We start from the raw sequence: 21,796 nt of genomic DNA, 5'->3' as shown, positions 1-21,796 counted from the left end.
CTTTTCTTATTTTCCTGCAATAGCTAAAACTTCCAGTACAATGTTGAAAAGGAGTAGTGAGTGGAGATGTCTTTGCCTTGCACCTTATTTTAGCGGAAAGCTTTGATCTTCTCACCGCTAAGTATGATGTTAGCTGTAGGTGTTTTGTAAACAGTCTTTCTCAAGTTGAGGATTTTCCTCTATTCCTAGTTTACTAAGTATTTTTATCATAAATAGGTGTTGGATTTTTCTGCATCTATTGATATAATCATGCTATTTTTCTTATTTAACCTATTGATGTGATAGACAACATTAATTAATTTTCAAATACTGAACCAGCCTTGCATACTTGGGATAAATCTCACTTGTGATTTACACTGTTCCCACATATTGCTGGATCTGATTTGCTGCTATCATTTTTTATAGCTGAATAATGTTTCATTGTATGGATATACCACACTTTATTTATCCATTCACCAGTAGATGGGAATTTGGGTGATTTCCTCTTCTTGCTCTTACGAACAATGCTTCAATGAGCATTTGTGTGCAGGTTTTTGTATGCACATAGACATAGATCTTCAATTCTCTTGAGTATATACTTGGTGATAGAACTGCTGGATCATATGGTAATTCAATATTTAATTTTTTTGAGGAGCAGCTGGACTGTCTTACAAAGTAGTTGCATCATTTTACAATCCAACCAACAATGTATAAGAGTTCCAGTTTCTCTCTACCCTTGCAAACATTTGTTATTGTCCATCTTTTTGATTATAGCTATCTTAGTCTGAAGTGGTATTTCATTGTAGTTTTGATTTGCATCTCCCTAATGACTAATGTTAAGCATCCTGTCCCATTCTTATTGTCCATTTGTATATCTTACTTGGAGAAATGTCTATTCAGAACTTTTGCCAACTTTAAATTAAGCTATTCACTTTTTATTTTGAGTGTGAGAGTTCTTTTTATATTCTGAATTCAAGTCTCTTATCAAGTACATGGTTTTCAAATATTTTCTCCCATTCCATGGGTAGTCTTTTCACTTCTTTGATGGTATCCTTTAAATCAAAAGACTTATTTTTTATAATGTCTCATTTATTTTCTTCTTGTGCTCATGCTTCTGGTATCAAGTCCAACTGTATAGTAGTGGTTCTTACATTTAGATTAACAATCCATTAAAAAATAATTTTTGTATATGGCATGAGTAGGAAGGAATGAATACAAATTCAATTGTGTGCCTGTATATATACAGTTGTCTCCATATCATTTGTTGAAAAGATTTTTTCCCCCATTGAATTGTCCTCATTGATTGATTTGGGGGTTAAACTAAGTTTGAATTCCTGGGATAAATACCACTTGGTGGTGTATAGTTTTTATATGCCACTGAACTCAGTTTGCTAGTGTTTTGTTGAGGACTTTTGTATTGTACTGGTAAGGGGTACTGATCTATAGTTTTCCTGAGGTGTATTTGTCTGGTTTTAGTATCAGATACCAACACTAGACAAAGATACTGGTATCTGGTCTCAACAGAATGAGTTGGAAGGTCTTCCCTCTTACATTTTTTTGTAAGAGTGGGAAGTTTTTGGATTACTGACTCAATCTTTCTACTTGTTATAAGTCTATTTAGGTTTTCTATTTCTTCTTGAGTAAGGTTTGCTAATTTGAGTCTTTCTAGGAATTTGTCCATTTCACCTAGGTTTTATAGGTTATTGGCATATAATTATTCATAGTATTTCCTCGTTGTCCTTTTTATTTCTATAATGTTGGTAGGTACACCCCTCTAATGGAACTTTCTTTTATCCTCACTATCCTCACCCAAGAACATGCCTCTTCATTTTAGAGAGGGGGGAAGGAAGGGAGAGAGAGAAGGAAGGAGAGAAACATCGATGTGAAAGAAAAATATCAATCGGCTGTCTCTCACGCACACCCCGACTGGGGACTGAACACACAACCCAGGCATATGTCCTGACCAGAAACTGAACCTGTAACCTTTTGATTTATGGGATGATGTTCCAAACAACTGAGCTGAGGGAACTTTAAATGGCGCAATATTATCACAGAATCTTAAAATCACTAAAACCAAAATTAAAGATATATTGAACTATTACAATTCTGAATTTTTAATACATACAAACTAGAAATCCTTCTAGCTCTCACTTCTGGAAAGAAAGAAAAGTGGCACAAACACAGAACCAACCCATCTCTAGTTAAAATGCACCTAAGTCAGTTCAACTGAAATAAGAAACAAGAAAGAGTTTCTGGATAAACTTACACATTCTAAGTATGTCATTTAGTAAAAACCCAATGCTCTAAGTCACCTGTACTCACATGGACACACACACATGCATGCACTATGAGAAACCCAGTACAACAAATTTCTAAGCCATTAACATTGTCAGAATTCTGCATACTACACTTTCTGAAATCACAGCATGTATATTAATATATCTATTAATAGCCACATAATGTTTACATACTAAATAACCAAAAATCAGCTATCCTGAAAGTCACAAAATTGCTCAGATCTTAATAAAAAATTCATAAGTATACATACCAAAAATCTTTTTATAAAATAAATTGATGAAAACCATCTTAAAGGAAAAACTGTATATTTTACAGTCTTTTCTTTCAATGAAACTATTCCTAAGAAAGCTTTCTTCAAAGAACCTGGGCTAATTGTTATGTGGACTTTTCTAAAACAAAATCAACCATAGAATTGTGAAAATACTAAAGAAGATGTCAAGTTTTCAAGCTATATTGATATCAGTTTGATACATTCAGGAGTAAACTATGCTTATGTTATTATCATACACCTGACTGGCACTACAGTTTACAGAACACTTGTACCTTCTCGGTGTTAGTGGATTTTCTAGGGGGAAAAAATCCATGAAATAAGTAGGGCAGGTGGTGGTAACATCTTTGTCATCCCATTACAGAAAGAAAAAACTGAAACTCCCACGGAGCAGACAGCCCACCCAGATCACACGGCTCATCAGCACTGAGGCTGGGACTGGGCAAGTCAGTTCCTAACTCCCAGTCATGAACCTTCCCTGTGCGACACTGCCTTCCACTCACACAAAAGACGAGGCAAAAACTTAGGATGCAAAGCGTGTGTCAGCAGGAAGTTTCCACTAAGTCTCCTTAGACTTCTTCATTAAAAGCATGTTGATTTTGAACATCTATGAATCTCTCCTTGTCTCATGTTTCAGCAATTTGATTAATAGCATATTTTAATCAATTTTAATAATCTTAGACAATTAATGAGTCTTCAGTGACCTGCAATTTACCTGTAGGCTTCAAAGACATGTTAAGTAACCTTTAAAACTTAGTTTTAGAGCTTAAAGTTACAGGACACTTAAAATATAAAACAATCTGGAGAAATGTTCTTTTAAGCAATTATGAGGCCAAAGTAGCATAAAGGTATCACTGAATATTCTACACAACATTCACTGAAAAAGCTCATTCTAGCTCTGTAATAGCTACATGGTAATTAACACGGATGACCACTAACTAAATGTTTATTTCCTCTACAGAGAAGTCAGCTGGAACATACCATCTGACCATGGTGCAACGTTGTTGCCCCATCACGAAAGCATGCACAAAGCATTCACCAGAAGCTAACTCATGGAGTTGAGCACTGCAGCATTCAAAGGACACAGTTTGCCTGATTCCTTTAACACAGAAGCCTGGGTGCAAATACCTTCATCTTCACTTTGTCCTTGGAGAACCCAACATTGACTTACAATCTAAGAAGTCTAAGAGTCAGCATGAGTTTAGGGATAACATATCCTAAGGGAAACACACCCACGAATTAGAAAGAAGATTGCTGTCATAAACCTACCCTCTAGCTTAGTGATCAACGGACTTCAGTCCAAAATTATTCTCCTGGGCATTTATAATCATTGGGGTAGGGGTGGGGAAAGGATCTGAGGAAGCTTTGGGGAAGCAGGAAATTGATTTAAGTCTTGGCTGCTCCCCCACATACAAGCCAGTGAGATAAGAAATTTGAAATAATCTGCAATTTGCTCAGACATTTTCTAGGAGACTCTGAAGAAGGTGAAGGAGCAGTTGCCTTCCTAGCACTTTGACCTTGACTGTCATAGTAACTTTTTCTCAATTTTGCTTGATTATTTACAAAATAATTTAACAGGTGGTTCTTCTCCCATTACCCTGCTACCAGCAAAAGTGCAAATGAGTTACCATATTTTCAGACTGAAAGGCGCACCTAGGTTTTAAAGGAGGAAAATAGGAAAAAAATTTTTGAAGTAAAAAATGTGGTAAAATATTTAGTAACATAAATAACATAGTATTTCACCAGTGTAAATGTAAACAGAACTCAACAGCAGCATTAACAACCATTATTCCTCCTAAATTTTTTTTGGGGGGAGGTGCATCTTACAGTCCAAACATTCGGTAGTTAGAGCGTATGCATAACATCGCATACCTTATCTCCAATAGAAGGTATGCAAATAGCCAAAGTCTGGATCTCACCTTTTGGCTTCCTCTAGGTGGCATAAATATTCATAAGCGATGTTCTGCCTCCTCCTCTCGTCCATCTCCTCTGCAGAGAGCCTTTCATCATCCACAATAGCTGGAAACGAGGATAACATCATGTTACTACAAGGGCAGTGTTCACCAACTAAACACCTGGAACGATCAGCTAGAACAAACTCACGTGCAGTTCAACACGGAACACTGAGATGCAGGGACACTGAAGTGCCAAGTATAGAAAGAGACTTGCTCTGAATATTACAATATTATATTATTTCTAGCATGCAAAAAAAACAATACTGAAGTACAGTTTGAAATGACTAGTAATAGAATGAGAACAGCAATCGGATTTCATAAAAGATGCCATAGGAGTTAGCCTCAAATCGATTACAGCACGGCCAACTTGCAACGACTTCCCTTCACAAGCTTGTGGAATTGGTCCAGTGGCTCAGTTTGAATCATCCTGGAACTGTTGGGGTTGAACAAAGAATCTACAAAGACTTGTGTTTTTCTGCTCCTACAGGGAATTAAGGCTTCTCATCCAACCCAAATCCTATTTTTACAGATGCCAAAGTCTCTAAAATTCCTCCCTCACTTATTTCTTGGCCTTTATGAGACTAATCTTCTTGGCCAACAGGTCTCCAAAAGAAAAAAACAATGAATACAGCAAGTGAACAGGGTTTTCAAGCCCACACTCTTTATCCCAACACAAGCCTAGCTTATAAACTTGCACACTTCAGCTTTGCATTTCTGTAGAGAACCCAGCTCCCCATTTCCCAACAGCACTTCCTCTAGCCACAATCTCAACAGCACCCACCACAGCCAACTCAGCTGTCAGCTGACATGATGACACTCCTTTCTCATAAAAAGGACCCCTTTTCCCTCTTTGCCCCTGGACTTGAATTCCAATGGCTATGAAATGAATTTTGTTTCTTGTTTGTTAGATTACTCATCTAATGAAGACAAAGTGTATGTATAGCAGGGACAGTCATGTGGGGCAGAAATGTCCAGTGTGTGCTTCCTTGTTCCCCAGCTGCTAGCTCCAGTCACCCATTTTCATCAATGGGATCCCTGGTTCCAAGTAGAAGAGGTAAGAATGTGAAGGTCAACCAACCAACCCTAAGGAAAGGCCAATCCCGTGCCCTACTGACGAGGAGTCCAAAGCATCATCTTGGCAGTCAAAAGAAATTTATATCAAATTTTGAACTCTTACTGGAGCCAGTACAATGCTAAACACTTAATATCAAATAACACTAAACAAATAATACACCCCCCCTCAAATCCTCAAAGACCACGGATATGTACTAGATGCTTATTTGTTGAGCACTTACTCTGTTTCAAGGCCTTAGGCAAAGTGTTTTTTTATGCAGTTTCTCAGTTAAATCTCATGATTCTATGAGGCAGGTAGGTAGTTTACCACACCTTACAGTTGGGCCAACAGGCTGAGATAATTTTCCCAAGTAAAAGGCAGAAACATCGAGGCTAGACACATTTGGAGGGGATAGAGAAAACTAAAAGAAGTATGGAAGAACTTCAGGAGGATCCTCTGTTTATGGATGAGGGAGAAAAGAAACCAGTGGAAGGAGAGAGAGGTGAGAGACCGAAGAACACCAGGACAGGCTGGTATGTAACAAAAGGCCCCGAAGAGCAGGCGCTTCCACACTTACCACCATCCTTTGGCCCGGCCCACCCCACTGCCATTCCCAACTGCCCATTATGCCTCCATTCCTTTCAACAGGGAGACCTCAGCCCAGACCACTGATACCAATACAAAGATTTGTATCTGTCAAAAGCATCTTTTTTCCTTAATAAACTCAATGTGATTTAATTTTAGAAGATGGCTCCTAGGTTTAGGAAAAGTACAAGGGCTCTCAAAAAACACTCCTCTGCCTGGCCCCTGCAAGGTTCCAGCCTTCTCTCCTCTGAACTCTTAGAATAACCATCGAGTAGCCTTGCAGCCATGCACCCTCCTCTACCGATTCTCCTCAGGGCCACCAGAAACACCTAACACACCGTCCAACTGATGTTATTCTTCATCTCAGAACCTTCAGTGGATCCCCATTCCCTACAGAAGAAAGTTCTGGAACACTCTCCCTCTCCTCCCTACAGGAAGTCGACATTGCAGCCACCCCTTCCAAGCAGCGCCATGTTTGGGGGCCACACCACAACCGTTTGGGTTTGAGGGTTTCTGCTCTCCACCTCCTCTCTGCATGGAAGCCACTGCCCCACCTTCTGTGTGTGTGACAGCGTTGACATCTTCTCAAGCAAAATTCAGAGGATCTCAAATCAGCATCCATCCACTCCCATCAGCACTTTGGTTTACATTTTTATTACATCACTCACCTCAGCCCCCCTGTGACTCCGCCAGGTCTGCCTCTGCCAAGTGGGGGTCCCTCAGAGGAAAGGATTCTTTCTGATGCATCTTTACATCTCCCTCAGCTCTATCACGGTTCCCTGTACACAGAGAGCACTCAAACATTTGCTGAAAAACTGCGTTCCAGGGCATCCTCACTAAGTGAGTTAGCCATCACCCTAGGATGACTGTACTTAGCAAATGGTGACTTTCCCCATCCTGGGCTTTCTCAGAAGCTCGCTGGCATGCCCACATGTCTTGACCTAATCCTCCATCTCCACCATTCCTAACAGCTAATCCCCAGGACACCCCGTGACTTCCGGTTTCTCATTTTAATTTCAGCCCAAAATCTGTCTCCCATTTTTACCAGGGTAGTTTCATTTTATAGCACCTTCTGACACATCACAATTTGAAAACAATTTAGACTTTCAGCAGAAATCCACGTGCTCAGTCCACTCTCCCAACTGGTAAGTGCAGGCAGAGGAGGCACTCTCAGCACCACCTTTCTTCTTAGCTGCCGCTCCCTTCCAGCCTCGGCCAACCCTCCTGGGAGGAGGCAGAAGCCCCAGCAGCACTTGGTCCCTAGGCCCCTGCCTTGACTGCAAGCTCCCAGAAACCTATGTAGGATTCTACCGGCCCAGGAGAGCACCCAGGGGGCTCTCAAACTCTTGCTTATTTACACTGAATAAAATAAGGGGGTGGTTATTGATGTGGATGGAGCAAATATAGTACCATTACAAAGACCTCACTCAACTCATGTTTAATTCATTGACTCCATGGGCTAGGTATGAGTTGACAGCATGAGGGATAAGGTAGGATTTTGTTTGTTTGTTTGTTTGAACCAAACAAACAAAACATGCTTGCCCTCATGAGGCTTCCTTTTACCCACCCCTTCCTTCCCTTATGACCTGGCCCATTGGATCACATACCTTCAACTACTCTTTCAACCACTCACACTTCAGCCTCACCTTCTTTCATTCATGACCCATTGCCAAAGTGGAGGCCAAGGTTATGAGTTTAAGAAAACCTCAATCATAGCAAAAGCAGATCTTTCTGCACCACAGAGGTTGCCTGCAAATATTTCTGCATTACTCAACAGTTTCTGAGGAGCAACTTCTGATCAGAGCCACGAGCATGGATAATAGCCATGTCATTTTAAGAGCCATCATGGAGTTGATAGAATAATTCACTTGGGCATAACTTTAGCATCTATAAAGCACTTTTCCATGTTATTGTGTAGTTCTCACAATCACCCTAAAAGATAGACACTATCTCTTTCTCACAAATGAGGAAACTGGGGTCACGTAAGGGAAAGGGACCAGCTGTGATTGTTTGCTGGGTCAATGGCAGAGCCAGGGCTGGAATGGAGGTCCTCAGCACACTGCCCCAGCTCTTTGCCCAGGGCCATGCTACCACCAGATCGGAGTGGGCTGGGAAACATACTTGTCATGGCCAAACCCGAGGGCAGATCGTTAAGTGCCTTCAGAACTGCTTTTATTGTAAAGCAACTAAATTATCTGCAATTTCCTCTAAAAGTTCATGTTTCCTGGCTGCTTTGAATCCTAAGAAGCATGAAGACATTGTGAAGAACACAACTCCCTGAAGTATTAGCAACTTACAAAATGCCATTTGTTATGTTAGCTCATGTTGGCTAAAAGACAGTATTTTAAAGCAATAGGTTTCTATGGAAATCATGATATAGGGACAGTACAAGGCTTAAGGAGCAGAATGAAAGTGAGTTGATAGGTATTTAAGTAGAACTCTAAGTTAGAGGCAGAAGGAACATTAAGAAGTCCATTTCCCAAAGAACACCCACAAAATCCAGTGTAAAAACAGCCCAAGACCTACCTCATTTATTAAGGAGTTGGCATGGTTACTTGTTAAATTCAGCTGCTCTACTCATTCCCTTCACACACAGAGACAACAAGGCCACCAAGGTCCCTTATATTAAAATTCACTTGTTCATTCAACAAATATTCAAGTGGCTGCTTTGTGCAAATCTGTCCTAGAAATGGACACAAGGTGACAAGTGTGACACACAAGGTCCCTCATGAAGTTTTCATTACAAACAATGGAAAGTTTGGCATAATTATAGGATGCTTAGATAGGTGGGGATAAACTGGAGGGAGAGCCGCAAGAATCAGAAAACCAGGTTGGGAATCTTGTTTCATAAAACAGTACTATTTAAGGCATGTCCCTTTAAGGAAAAACAGATTAGGAATATGATATGAATCACCAAGGCATGAAAATATGCCACAATTTAGCATTTTATGTACATACTGTTATTTTGTATGACTCAAAATTTCTGTAAGGAACCCTGAATATCCTCAGATATGTAATCCGATTCAAACATGCATTGAACCATTCAAGAGTTGGGACCAGCTTTTACTTGGGAGGAAATATCTCAATGAAAATACCCCCACTCTCAAAACTTAAAGAATGGCTACCAGAAATGGCACATATACCTCAAGAAAGGCATTAGAAGGAAGAGAACTGTTTCCAAGACCCTGACACTGGGGCAGAAGACAGCAATGGAATATAAAGATGAGAGAACCCAAAGTCCGAAGTTTCCAGTAAGCTGATACACTCAGGAAACTTGTCCCGGGATATACCAGCCTGTTGAAGCCTTTCACAGCTACTTAATCTTAAGCTTTAGAGAACCACATGATCAAACTTCTCTAAGCTGAATTTTCTTTTGAAAGATAGGCAAACCTGAAAGTTGTTAGCAACCGGATACATATTCACAGGCACCGAAAAGAATCAGAAATGATAGAGACCACTCCTCCACGTGTTAAAAACATGGGAGAGGCTTTATCAAGTCACCAAAATTATGAGACACTCGGTACAGGGGCTCACCTCTGACCCATCTTTACATCTTCAAAAAGTGCCAGGTAGTAATAGTACGTGCTTAACAAAGGCTGCTGAACAGCGTGTGCAGCACTGTGTTTGAAAGTTAGAGATGTCGTCCCCAGTGGGTTTAGACCCACCAAGTGCAACGCCCTGATGGCCACACAGCCGCACTTCCTGCTCACCGGGGAGGTGGACTTTACTTGAAGCCTGTCCTCCATACCTTTCCTGGAGCTGCTCCCCCATCGCGCTTTTCTAGGAATTCTCCAAAGTTATAAATCAATACAGAACTTCAGAGCCTACTCAGCTTCTACGTGGCTGTAAGGGACTGTGGTCATCTCCTTTCATGTGACCATACTTGAGCTCTTGAAACACCATCTGTTTCTGCCAAGCCTGATAGAAGACACGGGACACCTTTTCAGGACAGGATTTCACTGCTAAATTGCAAGCATGAGAGTAAATCTGATTTTGGTCTACTGTGCAAATCCGAACAATATCTAACTTTATTGTGTATATAATCTAGATACTCAAAGAAGACCATGAGACAAAGGCCATTATACAGAGGTGGCCCAACCTACAGACTTGGGATGAGAGGAAGGATTCTGTCTAGGACTTTGCTCAATTTGGGAGGAGAATTAAAGGCAATGATTCCTAAATTTGGGATTTTTTAGACACTTGTAATTTCAGAAAACACTTCCAGGATAAAACGCATTTCTTTTGCTACCAAGTAGGCATGGGAAAATTCCATGTGCTCACTGCCTGCGCCCACACACTGTTCATCCCCACACAGCCCTCGGGGAGGAAGAGAACGGTATTGAGTTTCCAAGACCCGCTTTAAAACTTTAACTCCCAAAAGTTCAAACTGCAGAAGGCAATGTTAAAATCTCTAGTCTAGAGGAACTTCTACTATTTTTAAAAGAAGGGAAAGGAATGCAACTCATCTCTACTTGGGTAAGAACTTTTTGTGCTTAAGATGGTCAGGGCAAAAGACTTCAGATTAACTAGTACCAGTCCTAATGCTTCTCCCCGTTCTCTATCAATAGTGAATATTTTAAGGGAACAGATGTTTACCTAAAATATTATCAGCCCAGGGGGGATGATAATACTTTACAACTCTTAAAGACACTTAGCAGGTCTGTTTAAATGACAACAGTCCCCAAGGCTATTCTCAAGGAACAGCAAGTCACTGTGAACACTGTCCCCGCCCTCTCAGAAATTACCCCAAACAACCCAGGATATCCGAAGATTTTTCTACAAAACTGGAGGCCACAAAAGACAATACAATAGTTGAGTCTTGGCCTAATTTTCCCTTGTCTATTTGGAGAGGAAAAAAAACAAACCAATACATTGCAAACAGTTCAAAGGTGAGTGGGAGAAAATAAAACCACCTCTTGGTTATGAGTTGGGCTTTTCTGTGTGTGAGTCATGCACTGTGTTTCTCAAATCAGTGTAAACTCCTGTGAAGCATGTGTGAAACACAGACCGAGGGGATTTGCACTTAATTCGCACCTACTATGTGCCTGATAGTTCACATACATTACCTCTTTGTCCCAGCACCCCCTTGAAGATAGGAATTTCAATTTCCACTTCTCTGGTGGTAAACCATCTCAGAGACGTTAGTTAATTTAGGTTTAGGTATAATTCTAAGATCATAAAGACATTTTAAACGGCAGAGTTTGTTTAGAAAAAACTCTGATTTCAATGTTCTGATCTTTCTACTCCACCGAAAAGCCATGGCCCCCCTGCCTGGACATGTGTGACTGGCCCAGCAACCACGAGGCTCTTCTGAAGATACTATTAATGGTATTCCTGACGTCCCATTAATCAGTGGATAGATTTATGTGGCTTTGCTTTCCTGCAGAAGCCATGTAAATTAATGCTATGATCTTGAAAAAGTATAGAAAGTAAAATCATAGGCTTGTTTCTCAGAGATGCAGAAATCTCAAATGTAGTCCAACAAAGGAAAAATATAATATTCAGTATTGCAAGTTAGATTATGTCAGGAATGTAAGAACTTTGAAAAAGACCAAAGCAGATGACAACAAAAACTAAATGATGACACCATGTACATGGTGTCTCATAAGCAAAGTCACACTATCAATAACTGCTGAGAACACATTTGAGAAATTTAACCTTTGTTATCTGAGTCACCATCCCCTTGCTCCCCAAAAGGTGAATTTCTGCCTAAACTAACAAAAAGACTTGATTAAAAAGGCATGTGGCCGAGAGGAGAAGGCAGTGACTAAAATTAGCGTCACAGCCATGGACGATTTAACTAGACGTTCAGTTTCCTCATCTGTACAATGGAAATAATGCTACTACCTCAGGAAGCTGTTGTATGAATATTTTTCAGAATTATATTTTAAAATTATATATTGTATTCAAAATTACTTAATAGTTCAATTAAGTCAATTATTACATGTTATAAAATATGAAATGTATATATAATAAAAACAACAGATAATCAGCTAAAGTTGATTATACTCAATTTTAGTGGCTTTAGCACCTTTCTTCCATATAATTTGCCAACTGAATGTATTTGAAGTTAAATAAACTAAAAAAAAACACCACAATTTTGATTCCACACACATATATACACACTGAATTAATTATAATTCTACAAGATTATGTTATTGTATGCATTACAATTTGGGGGGAGTCTAAAAGAAAGGATCGAAATACTAAAGCACTTATTTCTAAAAGGAGGGCTCTGAAGTTTTTTCCTTTACCATTTTTGATTCTCATACATTTTTCAAATACTGTACATCATGGTATATATATCAGAAGTAACAAAAGATTAAATGTTTTAATGTCAGTTACAAAAAATATTTTTTCTATAACTGAATATTAAAACCTGTATAAAGAGGAATGAGCCTTAATGCCACATCCATTGCAAAAACGCCTTTCCTGCCACTAACCCAGTTGAATTTCTAAGAAAAGGATCACAGTCACTCAATATTTACTATGAATATTTAGACAGTTTTATTGTGTAAAAAAATCATGGATGTTCAAAGACAGCAGAGAGGAAGATGATTAATGCCATGATACCTTGTTGGAAGGCCTTCATGGTCTAGGTAGCTTGGGTGTGATAAGCTAATGAGGGAGAACAGGTAGGGTAAGAGGAAACAGATGGAATGAATGTAAGGAGCCTGAACTGGAGGAAGAAGAGAAGGCTGCAACGAGCCTCCGCAACAGGAAACCTTGCAAGTCTGATCTACCGAGAAGAGAGAACAACATGGCGATGCTTTACAGGGCAGACTTTGGCAATGGAATGAACAGGATGATGAAGAGCCTGTTTCGGGGGAAGAAAAAGGAAGTCAACAAATAGCAACCAACTCATTTTGTGACTTCGGATGGTGGAGGTGGAAACTGCACATGACTCAGCACCAGGAAGTTACCCCGTTATGCCAATTTACATAAAGACAAGTTTGTATCATTAAAGAGGAAAAAAGTGTGGAAGCATCCACTGTTCTAGGGATATACTTGGGAGCTGACTTAAAACTAAACTTATATTTAGAAGAGAAGTTGAACTAATAGACTCAGTTAGAAGGCTGTGGTGTAGAACAGAAGGATGCTATTAATGCAGGCATATGCTGTTTGTTAGTGTGAATTAACACATGATTCAAGGCAGTCAATTTTTAAAGTATGCCAAAAACTCAGCTCTCAAATGGATCCTGCTATGCAAATGAAGCTATGTTAATAATACAGTCATGGATCACGAATATATTTCAACTTGATTTTGGACTAAAGCAGTTCAGGCTAGTTCTCAGGAGCAAAAAAGCTTCTCTGGTTTTAAGTAGGTCAGGTATCAGCTCACACATTTGGGGTTTTTGAGAACTGGGACTTGTAAGAAATCATAAAACACTGTATACAATGCCAACATCAACCAGCAGGACTTGAACCAGAATTGCCAAGCTCTCCTGTTTCATAGAAGTCATATACATTTATAAAGTGCTACCATGTAAATGATCTCATATGACTATAACAGCCCCATCAGACATATGGACAAGTATTATTACCGCTGCTTGACTAAGACTAAAATGGGGGAAGTGCTTTGCTCAGGGTCCCAGAACTTCAGTCCAAAGCCGGTTTGTTTTCGGAACCAGTTCTTGGTGTTTGGTATTTACTGAACTTTTGGAGGTCCCCTATTATATTAGAGCAAACGTACTTTTATTCTTCTATGTCAAGAGTATGGGGTGCGGTAGGAGGAAATGGAATAGCTGATGTGGGAAAGGAGTTGAGTTGGCAAGAGTGGGTGAAGCAAACATCGAGCCCGCAGGCTGAAGAGAATGTACACAAACTGTGACTTTGTAAACTGCTTGGAAAGTGTGTAAAAAGCCCTGGGAATAACTCTTTTGTGGAAAAGAGTTTACCCCATCTGGGCAACAAAAGCTAAAAACATTTTGGTTTGGGTGTATTGCATGCTTTTTCCTCTAACATGAAGCGCCACTGCTTTTAGAAAGTACACGGTCCCAAGCTTAGAAAAAAATGTTCTTGTAAACACAACAAAAGACACCAAGGTTTTCAGATAATGATTCTTTAGTCCAAAGCTCAGACTTTATACAACAGCCAGGACAGCAACCACCTTAAATATAATTCATTTTCTTCTGCTGCAGATTTAAATGAGCAATTGATCTCCTTCGGGCATGTCTTTTTTGGCTAGGGACAGACCCCTGGTACCGTGTAAATCCCCTTGCACCACAGGTCTACCAGGGAGTAGAGGAGAGAGCCGATTTGTGCATCAGCCACTAGTTCCTCAGAGGGTTTGAATACATTCCCCGAAGTAAGTCACCGTTTCTACTCCAGCCACGAGAGCTCCGCTAGTACTTAGGCAGCCAATTATAAAATGTCTATGATTATAAAGCCAAGTGAGGAAGGAAATTTATCCTTATTATTGGTCCACAAGGTGCAAATTGCTGGTAGAAAATTATGAAGATGCAGAGTCCTGAAATGCCTTCCAAGTGCCTTATAATTAAAACCAATAAATACAACAACAACAGAATGTGTTTCTTTGGGTATATGGCAAAGTCTCTAACCAATGGCTAAAATAGTTACCAGCAGGCCTGGGGGATGAGACGGGGTGGGAGAAATGACTCTATGCCCCTGATAGTTTACAATCTAACAGAACACACCTTCAACACTGAAGAAAGGTTAGAAAGCCCCTTTAAGAAAAATTAATTATAGGACAACGAACAGAAAAGCCAAAAGGAAGAAAAAAGTTTTCTCCTTGGTGGGATCGACGAGGGCCAGTTTTCTAGATTGAAAGTGTTTGAAGGAGGGCTTGAAGGAGGGGAGATAAAGTGGGGCAACACACCCAGAGAAGTAAAGACAAGGATGTCCCATCCCTCAGCCCTCAGGGTCGCCTCTCCTGCCCTCCCCACCCTCACAAAGGTCTGTAAACTTCTTGAGAAGAGGGACAGGCGGCCCAGGACATTGCACAGCTGTTTCTCAGCAGCATAGTTAAAAGGACTGCAGGATGTCTGCTGACAATGAGTGGGCCAGATGACAGCTCATAATCAAGAAGCTGGGCAGAGTTCCTTCTATGGCCAAAAGCTCATTCAACAAAGTTAACCTGGCACATCTAATAACACACGTAATTGCTACAGAGCCATGTAGAGTTCACCGGGCATCAGTCGTTAAAGCGGTGACATAATTACTGTAATAACTTCGTTTAAATACTCAAACCACATTGCTCATTTTGCCAGGTCACCAATATTCAGAGTTGACAAGGATGAAGATTAAATAAGCAGCCCTAGATCTGCTCCTCAGAATCCTTGCTCCGCCTCCTAGTCCTCTATCCATTGCCTTTTGATGCCTCCGCTTCACACCCCAGAGTTTCAAGCAGACCAAATGTGTTGCTTAGGGGGATTCCTTAGGAATGGTCTTAGGCCACTCCAAACCCTCCCCTGACCCAGCCTTCCCTCCCTCTTAAAACCATGTTGAGGGAAAGCAGAGGTACATAGGGGAGATGAAGAGCAGAGAGAAGAGGTCCAGAAGAAAAGAAAGGCGGCTGTGAATTACAGCATGTAGAAGGCTTGCTATGCAAATAAGTTAGGAGAGGTGCCAGTAGAGGGGCTGGTGAGACTCTGTCTCTTTAATACACCCACACTTCCACAGCCACAGCCTCAGAGCATCTTCACCACAGTTTCCCCAGTACTGGTACGACCACATTTAACTCACAGCAGTCCTCTGACACTGGTATTATTCCCACTTTAGAGATGTGGAAACAGAGACTTGGGACAATTAAATCATTGCCCAAAATCACGGTGGACACATAAAGAGCGTGGTCTTGTTAGCCCCGGCTGGGTAGTTAGTTCAGTTGGTTAGAGCATCATCCCAATACACCAAGGTTGCAGGTTCCACCCTCCAGTCAGGGCACATATAACCAATGAAAGCACAAATAAGTGGAACAGTAAATTGATGCCTGTCTCTCTCTCCCTCTCTCTCATTCCTTCTCCCCACTTCCTCTCTCCCAAATAAATAAATAGGAAGGAAGGAAGGAAGGAAGGAAGGAAGGAAGGAAGGAAGGAAGGAAGGAAGGAAGGAAAGAAGGAAGGAGGAAAGGAGCGAAGGAAGGTAGGTCTTGCAGCCATCCCACTCCTAACTGGCACTCTGCCTTCAGGAGATGCAAACCAGCCTTTCTGAGCCCTCCGTTCACCTCCACACACCTCCAGGCTTCCCAAGCTGTGCATTGGTGAGCTTTTTCATAGAAAAATCATGCAGAAGACAATAAACACATAGAAAGAATGGGGTGGGGGTGGAGAGAAGTATCTAGATGCACAGCTTAATTCCCAATAAGCATGAAATCCCTAATTTCAGTATCATACTTAAAAAATATATATCATCCAGTTTGCATTCTACTCCTCAAGTGATCTATGGAGTTCCTACCTCCAAACACAGTAAAACTGGCGTTCCAAGCAGATGTCCATGGTTACCCTGCAGGCTGCATGGCCTGCACACCACCAGTCTAGTGGTGTGGAGGCCTTGGGCAGTGAAAACGGCTTCCTCTATAACCAGCACCAGCCAGCTCAGCTCACACTTGGCTGAACATATGCAGACAGCTTACAGAACCAGCTGAGAGGGTGTCATTCTGGGAAGCACTCAGTGGAGGCACTCAACCCAGTTATTATAGCAGCCCTCCAGGGCCTGGCCATGCCCCATGCCACCCCCCTCACTGTGATCCACAGGGCTCTCTGGAAATGGACGTGACCCTCTTAACACAGGGGTGCCTGCAGCACCCACCAGCAGTGTTCACACGGTAGGGAAGCATGTCAGTGAGGAAGCAGAACTTTCTCACCCCACCTGTTTTTCCACAACTTTTTTCAGGGATGGGCTGGTTTTATGCTAGATGCTCCAAGTCTGCTCATTTAAGCTGTATAAACTCTTAGAAGGTAGGTATATTCCAATTTGGTAGATAAAAATGAGTAAACCCACTCTCAACAGACTCCAGCAGATAAACCAAAAAAGCTCTTTGGTTCTAAATAAGTTCTTGGCATGACCTTATTTGTTATGAATTGCTTTTCTCCTTAAAAGTACAGTATAGTGTGAACACCACAGGGGTTGCCAAGGAGTGACTCAAAATCCACAATAAGGGTTCTGGTACAAGTTTTGCTGGTAAACATTTGAATCAGTATCTCATCAACCAGATTTCCCAAATCTGCTCTAGACAAAGTATTTGATTCATGTCTCCCTCTCTTTAAAAAGACTAAGGCAGGGACTTCCGCCAAGATGGAGGTATAGGTGGATGTGCCGTGCCTTCTCACACAACCAAGTTTAGGGACAACTAAATATTAGCATCAGAAAACACAACCAGAACACGGAAAATTGAACTTTTCGGAAGTCCGGTAACAACAAATTCTTCAGCCCCACCAGTAAGGGGCGAAACCGGCGTCTCGTGAGGGGTTGCACAGGACTCCGGTCAGACGGACCCAGGCGCGGAATCCAGACGAACGGGTTCCAAACCCAGGATTGGACCTAGTGAGCGACCGAGCAACCCACCGGGTGAGCGACTGCTGAGGAGACAGTGGGGAGGCGGTGCTGCGTGTTGACTGCGGTTGCCTATCTGCGGGCGAGCAGACAGGCAAGGGAGTGGGCGCTTGGACCGGGCCCGGCGGTCCCCGTGGCTTGCGGCAGTAGAGGGCGCCGCCATATTCCCGCTCTGACCACGCCCCCACATACAGCGTCACAACCCAGCGACCTGGGAGTCCAAGGCGCCGCTTCTCACATTTAAAGGGCCAGAACAGACCAAAAATGTCGCAGGAAGACCTCAAAGCCCCAGAGATAAATCTAAGCGACGAAGAAATAGCAAAACTCTCAGACGCACAGTTTAAAACACTGGTCATCAGGTTCCTAACAGATCTGGTTGATTATAGCCACAAATTAGAGAAACATATGAAGGCGAAACTAAGGGAAATGAATGGAATTCCACAGAAAACCCATAGAGATGAAAAGGAAACTGGGACTCAAATCAATGGAGTGGACCAGAAGAAAGCAAATAATGGCCAAACAGAAAAGAGTCAAGGAGCAAGAATTCAAAGAAATGAGGAGAGTCTTAGGAACCTCCAGGACATCTTTAAACGCTCCAATATCCGAATTATAGGGGTACCAGAAGGGGGAAAGACACAACCACCAGTGGAAAAATTATTTGAACAAATAATAAAAGAAAATTTCCCCAATCTGGCAAAGGAAATAGACTTCCAAGAAATCCAAGACGCTCAGAGAGTACCAAAAAAGTTGGACTCAAGAAGAAACACACCAAGGCATATCATAATTACATTAGCCAAAATTAAAATGAAGGAGAGAATCCTAGAAGCAGCAAGAGCTAAGGGGACAATCACCTACAAAGGAGTTCCCATCAGACTGTCAGCAGATTTCTCAAAAGAGACCTTACAGGCAAGAAGGGGCTGGAAAGAAATATTCCAAGTCATGAAATCTAAAGACCTACAACCAAGATTGCTCTATCCAGCAAAACTTTCATTTAGAATGGAAGGACAGATAAGGTGCTTCTCAGATAAGATCAAATTCAAGGAGTTCATCATCACCAAGCCCTTATTATATGAAATGTTAAAGGGACTTATCTAAGAAAAAGAAGTTAAAGAAACATGAACAGTGAAAGAACAACAAGCTCACAGTTATTAACAACCACACCTAAAACGAAAGCAAACTAAAAGAACAGCTAGATCAGGAGTGGAAACATAGAAATGAAGATCACGTGGAGGATTAGCAACAGGGGAGTGGGAGGAGGAGATGGGGGGAGAAGGTACAGAAAATAAGTAGCATAGACAGTAGATAGAAAATAGATGGGGGGGGCAAGAATAGCATGGGAAATATAGAACCTAAAGGACTTGAGACACATGGACATAAACTAAAGGGGGGTAATGGTGGGGATGGGGGGGCAGGGTGGAGGGGAATGAAGGGGGGAATAGAACAACTGTAACAGCATAATCAATTTTAAAAAATAAATTTTAAAAAAACCTATAAATAACAACAAAAAAAAAAGACTAAGGCAATATTAAACTATCGGTTGTTAAATCAACTCCAAAATATTCAGTCTAACACTGAATATTAGACTATAGGTTGTTAAACCAACTCCAAAATTTTCATACATAAAAACGCTTATAATAAAAAAACAGAAAATAACAAATGTCAGTGAGGATGTGAAAAAACTGGAACCGTGTGTCTTGCTGACAGAAATGTAAAATGAGCCAGCCAAGATGGAGGCGTAGGTAGACACACTTCACCTCCTTGCACAACCAAAAAAAGGACAAAAACAAACTTAAAAACAAAATGCAACCAGAATTGCCAGAAAATCAAACTGTATGGAAGTCTGACAACCAAACAGTTAAAGAAGAAACATTCATCCAGACTGGTAGGATGGGTGGAGACTGGCAGCAGGAGCAGAGAGAATGCATGGCAAGGTGGCAGCTGGCAGACTGGTTGAGGCGGTGGCTGGGGGCCCAGGCAATCCCACACTTGCAAACAAATAAACCAGGAAGAACAAATGAAGAGCAAGACAGACTGCACAACCCAGGGTTCCAGTCTGGAAAAGAAAACCTCAAAATTTCTGGCTGTAAAAATCTGTCAGGGGTGCAGCAGCAGCAGAATAAACTCCCAGTCTCGTAGGAGAGTTCATTAGAGAGACCCACAGGACCCTAGAAAATACACAAACCCACCCACCTGGGAATCAGCACCAAAAGGGCCTAATTTGCTTGTGGGTAGCAGGAAAGTGACTGAAAGCTGGAGGAGTACTCAGCAAGCAGCATTGTTCCCTCTCTGACTCTACCCCCAGATACAGTGCCATATCGCACAGCAAGGTGGGTTGCCCTGCCCTGGTGAATACATAATGCACCACTCCTTAAAATGTAACAGGTGTGCCAAGACAAAGAAATATGGCCCAAATAAAAGAACAGATCAAAACTTCAAAAATTGAACTGAGCAATGAAGAGACAGCCAACCTATCAGATGCACAGCTGAAAACACTGATAATGAGGATGCTCACGGAAGTGGCTGAGTATGGTCACAAACTAAAGGGAGAAATGAAGGCTATGCAAAGTGAAATAAAAAAAAATATACTGGGAACCAATAGTGAAGGGAAGGAAACTGAGACTCAAATCAACTATTTGGAACAAAAGGAAGAAATAAACATTCAACCAGAACAGAATGAAGAAACAAGAATTCAAAAAAAAAATGAGGAGAGACTTAGGAACATTAAGGACAACTTTAAACATTCCAACATCGGAATCACAGGGGTGCCAGAAGGAGAAGAGGAAGAGTAAGAAATTGGAAACTTATCTGAAAACATAATGGAGAAATTCTCCAATCTGACAAAAAAAAAAATAGACTTCTAAAAAGACCAGGAAGCTCACAGAGTCCCAAAGAAGTTGGACCCAAGTAAACACACACCAAGGCACATCAGAATTACATTAGCCAAGCTTTTTTTTTTTTCCAGCTGGAACCATGGAAGGTGCCGAGAAGAAGAAGAAGGTTCCTGCTGTGCCAGAAACCCTTAAGAAAAAGGGAAGGAATTTCGCAGAGCTGAAAATCAAGCACCTGAGAAAGAAGTTTGCCCAAAAGGTGCTTCGAAAGGCAAGGAGGAAGCTTATCTATGAAAAAGCTAAGCACTATCACAAGGAATATAGGCAGATGTACAGAACTGAGATTCGAATGGCTAGAATGGCAAGAAAAGCTGGCAACTTCTATGTACCTGCAAAACCCAAATTGGCATTTGTCATCAGGATCAGAGGTATCAATGGTGTGAGCCCGAAAGTCCGAAAGGTGCTGCAGCTTCTTCACCTTCGCCAGATCTTCAGTGGTACCTTTGTTAAGCTCAACAAGGCTTCAATTAACATGCTGAGAATTGTGGAACCATATACTGCACGGGGGTACCCTAACCTGAAGTCAGTAAATGAATTGATCTACAAGCGTGGGTATGGGAAAATCAACAAAAAACAAATTGCCCCGACAGATAATGCATTGATTGCTCGATCTCTTGGTAAATATGGCATAATCTGCATGGAGGATCTGATTCATGAGATCTATACTGTTGGAAAACACTTCAAAGAAACAAACAACTTCCTGTGGCCCTTCAAATTATCTTCTCCAAGAGGTGGAATGAAGAAAAAGACCACCCATTTTGTAGAAGGTGGAGATGCTGGTAACAGGGAAGACCGGATCAACGGCTTATTAGAAGGATGAACTAAGGTATCTACCATGGTCATTTTTGTAATCTGGTCAGTTAATAAACAGGAACTGCTTTAAAATTGAAAAAAAAAAAAAAAAAAGAATTACATTAGCCAAGATTAAATATAAGAAGAGAATTCTAGAAGCAGCAAGAGAAAAGGAGACAGTTACCTACAAAGGAGTTCCATAGACTATCAGCTCATTTCTCAAAAGAAACCTTACAGGCAATAAGAGGTCGGAAAGAAGTATTCAAAGTCATGAAAGGCAAGGACCTACATCCAAGATTGCTCTATCTAGCAAAGCTTTCATTTAGAATGGAAGGACAGATAAAGTGCTTCCCAGATAAGGTCAAATTCAAGGAGTTCATCATCACTAAGCCCTTACTATATGAAATGATAAAGGGAGTTATCTGAGAAAAAGAAGCTGATCAAAACTAAACAGTAAACTGACAAC

General features: G+C 41.2%; 2 protein-coding genes across 4 annotated transcripts in view; one reads left to right on the top strand and one right to left on the bottom strand.

Annotated features, from left to right (window-relative positions):
* The window catches only part of IQGAP2 (IQ motif containing GTPase activating protein 2), a 279,666-nt gene that overhangs the window by 224,660 nt on the left and 33,210 nt on the right, over positions 1–21,796 (bottom strand). For all 3 annotated transcript variants that reach the window (XM_053664428.1, XM_053664429.1, XM_053664430.1), the window contains exon 2: positions 4,465–4,564. In XM_053664428.1, coding sequence (XP_053520403.1) covers positions 4,465–4,564 — 100 coding nt within the window. The remainder of the gene's footprint in view (positions 1–4,464; positions 4,565–21,796) is intronic.
* Positions 20,607–21,437, top strand: LOC119048160 (60S ribosomal protein L7-like). The gene has a single exon (XM_053664431.1). It carries the CDS (start codon positions 20,621–20,623, stop codon positions 21,356–21,358), a length of 738 nt encoding a protein of 245 aa, XP_053520406.1. The 5' UTR covers positions 20,607–20,620; the 3' UTR covers positions 21,359–21,437.

Source organism: Artibeus jamaicensis, unplaced genomic scaffold (genome assembly GCF_021234435.1).
Source record: "Artibeus jamaicensis isolate MK-2021 breed Jamaican fruit bat unplaced genomic scaffold, CSHL_Jam_final contig_373, whole genome shotgun sequence".
Taxonomy (NCBI): Eukaryota; Metazoa; Chordata; class Mammalia; order Chiroptera; family Phyllostomidae; genus Artibeus; species Artibeus jamaicensis.
Note: the sequence above shows the minus strand (reverse complement) of the source record. Positions and strands in the feature narration are given on the sequence as shown.